The sequence below is a fragment of the Phytophthora parasitica genome (assembly GCF_000247585.1).
Source record: "Phytophthora parasitica INRA-310 unplaced genomic scaffold supercont2.36, whole genome shotgun sequence".
Taxonomy (NCBI): Eukaryota; Oomycota; class Peronosporomycetes; order Peronosporales; family Peronosporaceae; genus Phytophthora; species Phytophthora nicotianae.
This window is the reverse complement of record NW_008649022.1, coordinates 453,017-459,622: the sequence shown is the minus strand read 5'-3', so window position 1 is coordinate 459,622 and position 6,606 is coordinate 453,017. Positions and strand designations below refer to the sequence as shown.

At 45.9% G+C, this 6,606-nt stretch overlaps 2 protein-coding genes across 2 annotated transcripts; both read right to left on the bottom strand.

The window, feature by feature from the left end:
- Positions 1–615: 615 nt before the first annotated feature.
- PPTG_23367 (hypothetical protein) lies at positions 616–1,348 on the bottom strand (the record flags this gene model as incomplete). Its single annotated transcript, XM_008910131.1, has 2 exons — positions 616–746; positions 1,180–1,348. The coding sequence occupies 2 exons, from the start codon at positions 1,346–1,348 to the stop codon at positions 616–618; spliced, it is 300 nt and encodes a 99-aa protein (XP_008908379.1).
- A 2,587-nt stretch (positions 1,349–3,935) lies between these two features.
- On the bottom strand, positions 3,936–5,867 carry PPTG_13746 (hypothetical protein; the record flags this gene model as incomplete). The annotated part of the gene is made up of 1 exon (XM_008910130.1): positions 3,936–5,867. The coding sequence occupies one exon, from the start codon at positions 5,865–5,867 to the stop codon at positions 3,936–3,938; it is 1,932 nt and encodes a 643-aa protein (XP_008908378.1).
- Positions 5,868–6,606: the final 739 nt, after the last annotated feature.

Below are 6,606 nucleotides of genomic sequence, written 5' to 3'. Positions count from 1 at the left end.
GCACATCGGCAGCACGTTTACGCTTTGACAGCATTATGGTCGCGGTGGAAGGTGTTGTTTGAGAGTCAGCTTGCGAGGTGACTAGGAGACGACTTAACGCCTTTTTTTATTTCGCTGCAAAGTTTTATCAAACCCAGCTTGAAGTTTAGTTAGACCACTTTCAAAACGTGGAAATTCGATAATATTTGCGTCGGCCGCCAGATATTTCTCCATGCCATCATAATCATCCAGCACAATATCGAAAAATGTCACGGACAGCTGCGACTGTAATGTCGTTGCGCTAAAGTTTTCCAGAAATGACAGCAAATGCAGTCATCTCGTCCAGTAAAGCAGCGATTTTTCGCTACTCGCTCACAGACGGAATTAGATTCACTATCGCAACTCGGCGAATATCCTCTAGGCTAGCATCTTCCGGAACATCTCGATCCAACCCGCAATCGTCTCGGAAACGATGTAAATAAGGGCGAAAGTCCTCAAATCGCTGTAGCATTTTGTAACAACCGCTCCAGCGGAGCTCGTGGAGTAGTACGGGCTTGACATCACAGTCGTTTTTTTTTTTCAGTTTGGTGATCCGCTTCACAGTTTTAAGTTTCCTCATGAGTGCACTCACTTTTTTTAAATGAGTTTCATGTGCGGCTGCAGACGCTCTCGTACAGCGAGATTGAAACGATGCGCAGCGCACCCTACAAGAGGGACATCGACTCTCCGTGCGATGGCTTTGTTGGTCTCCATGTTGTCAGCTACGACTGCCACCATGTCAGATATTAGGAGACCCTATTGAGCAATTACCATGTCCAAAAGATTGATATGTTCTGCAGCCGTCATTGAACTTTCATCGTGAAAAGGTGAAAAAGCCAAAAATCGTAATCCTTTCTAGGTCGCAGCAAAAATTGCAATCGCGTGCTCTGCTGAGTCGGTCAATCCGTCAAAACCCAGGACAAACTTTCACCAGCGATATCCTTGCTAATCTTGATGTCAATCACTCCCTCTGGAGCCGTCATCCGTTTCAAAAATGTTGCCCGATCCATTGCTTTGTAGCGAACGGCGGCGCGGATGACAAGGTCATCCACATGCGCGAATAGAATTTTTTTAGCGCGACCAACTTCGCCCATCCGTACGTATCAGCAGCATCTTTATGAACAAACATGCTGCTAATCAGCTGACAGTTTCGCTTCATACACTCTTCAGCGACTGCTTGAAACCGAGCATGGTGCCCTTCTAAATGATTTATCAGATTCGTGTAGCCTGCATTCTTTTTCTGCTTAACCACTTCGTTGCAAATGGTGCATGTGCGCTCCGTTTTAGTGGGGTTGTTGTAGAGAAGGCGGACGATCTCCGCGTTCTTCATGTCGTGTGGACTGCTTGTGACTAATCGGCGGTGCTGGGGCAAAATTTGAAAATGACGTGGCTGATGCGGACCTGCCTTACATCTCTGTATGGCGCCAATTTCGTCATTGGCGACAGTGAAAGCTGCGGGACTTCCTGTGGGCTCGGTTTGAGCTGTCTGGTTGGTGGAACGATATATTAGCAGGTTCTATTGGCTCCGGTAACGCGCGCAATTGGATCAATATTGAGATTGTGATTGTACATTGTGATCTCGATACAATCAATTATTGTGATTGACAATATTGTCAATATCACAATCACAATTATTTTTTCCACAGCCCTGGCGACCACCGGCAGGACAGCACTAAGAACTATACGGTTAGTCTGCGGTGGGCTAAAACGAATTGTTACAGGTTAAAGGGAACATTTAAGATTAATCGATAAACGAATGGTCGTTTAAAAAGGTTATAATCCCGCTGAAGCGAAGCAAAGGTGGGAAAGATCTTAACGATTGCGATCTACCATAAATTATCGCCGCGTAGCAGCGGCGCTCGGCCAATTTTGGTGTCTGGACCATTTCTGGCTGATCTACATAGCGGATAAACTTAATTGACTGGATTTGCTATACCTATAGCAATTCGATGAGCATACAGTTAAGTATACTACATTATGCTCAGCTGTAAAGTTTCTCGATGCAGCGTTTAACAATTGGATAGATTTATGAGGGAAAGCATCCGCCCATTTACAGACCGCCTACGACCACCGTGAAAAATATAAGTATGTGATCGTTAGAAACAACCCCAATCTAATATACTAACGAGGCTTCAAAGTTAGATAAGTTATTAACAAGCATTGAAATGATAGATTCTTTGCCGTCGACAACGAACATGTTTTTAACTTGAACCTATCGATGTCTCTCATTCCAAGTCGGCAACAATGGCAGCAGCGAAGCAGGCGCAGGAGATTCGTTCTTGAAGTTGAAAACGCTGGAGACTGTGATTGAATAACTACACCTAAGCATACTATAGGCTTTGTGAGTACATGATATATGTACTTGGGTTACAGCAGAACTTCGTTTGTTTATCGTGTTATACGGCTTTGTCCTGTTAGCCTTCAAATTTAGAGAATCCATTGTATACTTGTCTCCATTGCCGCCTTATTTTTTATGTGTCAATATGATCGCCTTGGTGCGCTCTATGCTCAAAGAGACCTCAGATCATCATAGTTTTGAAGTGCATTACTCTAAAAATAACACTCTAATTGATGGAACCTTCTCGTAATATTTGTTGCAATCTATCACTGCGTAATTATCGAGAAAATGGCAGTAGATCTGATGATGATTGGTGCAAAAACAAAACAAAAAAATCACTTGTCGGCATTGTTGAATTTACGGCAGTTTGAACTTGTTCACGGTTCTACAGATGTTCGCGACGTAAGAGATATCAAGTTTGAAGGTGTACTTCATTCTTGTCCACTTCTGCTCAGCTTTACCGCTACTCCAGTGCGCTTAAGGATAACAAACTGAGTATCTGGTTGGAACATCGCAAGAGTAAAAAAAAAAAAAAAAACAATGGTATGGGCATGCAAGGGGGTTAATTTGCCATCGCTATTAATTTGTATTCTTTGCTCGCAGGCCAAGGGCTATCTGAACACGAAGACTATGTGACGGCTGACAACACAGTCACTAGGGTATCAGCTGAGGATTACCTCAAGGTTCAGCAGTGCTGTGCTTACTGATGTTCTACTCTGGTTCTGCTAATATGCTGTCTTTACATTCTCAAAAGTATTCCCAAAAAGCGCTATCGTGTCCTCAAGACAATTACAGTGACTCTCCGCGAGAACTATCAGAAAGGGAAACGGAGTTCTTGATTTAAAGGTTACCCTGAAACTTCGTGTTTTGCACTCGTGGTGGGAAACGAAATTCGGATTCCTCCTCGATCCGGTTTCGGTCGAGCGTATTGACATTTTAGCGTCAAAACTGCGTGGCCAAGAGGAAGAATTGAAGAAGCTAATCCAAACTACGTGAGCAACAGGAGAAGCTGGTCAAACTTGAGGCAGCAGGGACCATCTCTGCGTCATTGGTTGAGTTCAAGGCTACACGTACATTTGACGATAGTGGAAAAAAAATAATATGGTGGGTCAAGCGAGGTTGTAACGAATTGTAGCGATGGCACGCTGAAATTCAGCAGGGACGGAGTGTATCTCGTCCGATCATCTATCATTGGCGCCATGATGACGATTTGGACAATCAAATCATCAATCTGCTGAAGAATAGCGAATGCATGCTGATCAACTATTTTATGGAAATTAACATCGCATTCTCCATGGCAATCACACGTTCGATCAAGGATGACGTACTGGTAATTACGGTAACACAGTTATCATATTACTCGACCTTTTGTTCCATCTGCATTTAACAACTTCACATGTTAACGTTCTTTTTAAATGTAATCATAATACGGAAGTACGGTAAAACAAAACAAGTGAGTTCTCTTGCTGGCAAGTTATTCATTTGCGTCTATTTAGCAGCATCATGCCGCACCTTAAAAAATTTCCACTCACTCTAACAACTAGTACTATCTCTATCATGCAAGAGCCTACTCTCGCCTTTAACTCACATTCAACCGCACATTCAGATCCAAATGACCACCTTCCGCTGCGTGAGGTACCCACAACATCAAAGAACCACCTCCCGTACCAGGGAGTCCCAGAAAGCCTGGACGCCATCGATCCAAATACAGTGTCTTTCCTCCCAGCTCCTTCACAGTCGACTTCCATGTAGCTTTCCCGCCTGCAGCAACATCCACTTCGTCGACCTTGTCTCCTCCAGACATGATGTTCACCGTCACATTCTTTGTATCATAACTGGTAAAGTTGATGATAACCTCTCCGTCCCCCTTTTTAGTCCATGACATGGTGCTGTTCTGGAAGGCCTTCTGGACGGTTTTCAATCCAAGTGTATGCGGATGCGTTCCGTCGTCCACCTCGCCAATGAACTGTGTTGGACCACAGATAGCCATGAAATAGTCGGAGATCATACTGGAGATACCAGTCATATCGAACCCCGTGACAACCCAGAAGTTAAGACCTTGGTTCAGCGCATTGTACGTGTACTCATTGGCTTTGTAGGAAGTGCCGTTGTTGCTCTTGCCCTTAGTAATGAGGTCATTGATGATCACGCCAAATGTCTTGCGAATCTTGTCTCGAGTAGTATAGGCAGTAACCTCGTTGGACTGCTCAACCAGCAACTCCATGCAGTTACTTGTGACCATAGCAATATCCGTCTTCACAAGTTCAGTGTCCTGAACTGCAATTCGGAGTTGGTCCTCTGTAATTCCCGGATTCTGTTCGCGAAGCTCTTCAATTGTAGCCCACGTTCGATCCACCAGGGCCTGTAAGTCGTGGCCACAGGTCGATTTGGACTTCAGGGCGTCTGTGAGGTATCCGATCTCACCTTTAGTGATTTGCTCCGGTGGGGCCGTGAAGTTTGCTCCTTTGAGGAAGGCTTTGAATCGATCCCAGCTCGTGATCAGCTTATCGTCGTTGGCCAGAACCTGCGATAGAATATACTGCGTTGAGGCGATGACTCGGTCTGCCAGCCACCAGCTTTTGGTTGGCTTATCGCCCATGCAGTACTTAATGGTAATAGGGAGTTCCACGACCACAGCGTTTGATTGATACAACGCAGTTAGGATCTTGTCCTGGGAAGCTTGAGGGTCTGCACTCTTGACACTGCGAATGTATCGAAGCATGGCTCGGATCAAACTGAGGATCATACAGGAGCAATACACAGTGGTTCGAACCTTCTTGGCCATAAGGGAAAACTTGCCGAACCAGTTGTCCATGATACCATTGAGACCGACGTTGACAAGTGAGGAGACTTTGTAGAAAATCTCACGGCCACAGTCGTCATTCTGACGAACACACTCAATGCCGCATCTCACTGGAAACTCGATAGGACACTCAGCCCAGCAGGTATTGGTGGCTTCATGCCGGTCGTAGTTGGACGGACATTTGTCCATAATATGCGCTTCTCGCCAGCAAGCAGCGTCACCTTGCAGTGCTGGAGGGCCCACCCAATTGCGGTAGGTTTGTACGACGGAACTCTTGGCCGTGAGGGGCGTAGCGAGCTTATATGAGGCACCTGACCCGTAAGTGATTAATGCCGAGTAGTTGGTCGACGAGCTGGACGTCACCGTCACTTTAGAATCCTCAACCGAAGCCACGGACGTTGACCCCAGCGACTTTGATGAGCTTTTTGATCCTGATCCTGAAGTCGAAAACGCGTCGAAGACAGCAGCGAATGATATGGAGCCCGAACCGGATGAGGAGCCTGAGGCTGAAGCTGACAGCACTGCGATGATGTCTTCAATAGACCCAGAGCCTGAAGCAAATGACGCGGACCCGGAACCTGATCGCACTACTGTAGGTGTGGCCATGATTGGTCGAGGTGTACCATTCTTAGTGACAATCACACTAGTTGAACCAGGTGCGTTGGCAATCAGGGCCAAACTGGCGAAAAGCACCTTCAGCCACGCCATACCGCTGCGTGCCGAGTGGTGTGAGCTTGACGCTGCAAAATGGAGAATGAAGGAAAGGTTCTTTTAGCTGAACGATGTGATGGGGCACATGGAGTGGACACAGCCTCGACTAGAACAGCGCGAAACGGTGCGTGGCGCTGATTGGATCGACGTCTGCAAATGTGCTGTGCCCGCCTGCAATCTAATCGTAAATGTCGGCTCCCCAACTCCGCATCTGTTTCCCGCTGACGAACAATTCGATTCCGTTGGTTTACTTTTTAGGAAAATCGCGATAACTTCACTGTGCTGAAGCAAAATAAAGTATCCCTCAAAATAGCTCAACCTCACAACAATTAAGTCCAATAGAGAAGCGTGCTGTCTTGAAGTTTTGTCAGTATGCCACTGTAACTGGTATGTACTTCGAAGTAGTAAAGATATCAATACGGTGTTGTGTCCCGGTGAGTGGTAATTTGTTGTTGCACCAAAAATCTCGTCCGGTACTGCCTGAATGACATACTAGTAAATACCTTGCAAGGGCTTCTTCAAGTCTTTTAAAAAGGAGAGCGTGGTATAACCGTTGCACGAGTGGGAACTCTTAGATCATGCTCTCCTCCATCTCCTCTATTCGTATTTGCAAAACAAGCATCGTGGTGTTTATTATAGTTGACCAGAGTTCTTTATTACTCGACGGCTTTTCGTGAATTTCTCAACAGCGAAGGCCACCTGGGCTGGGCTTTAAATGCCAGGCGTCCACACGCGA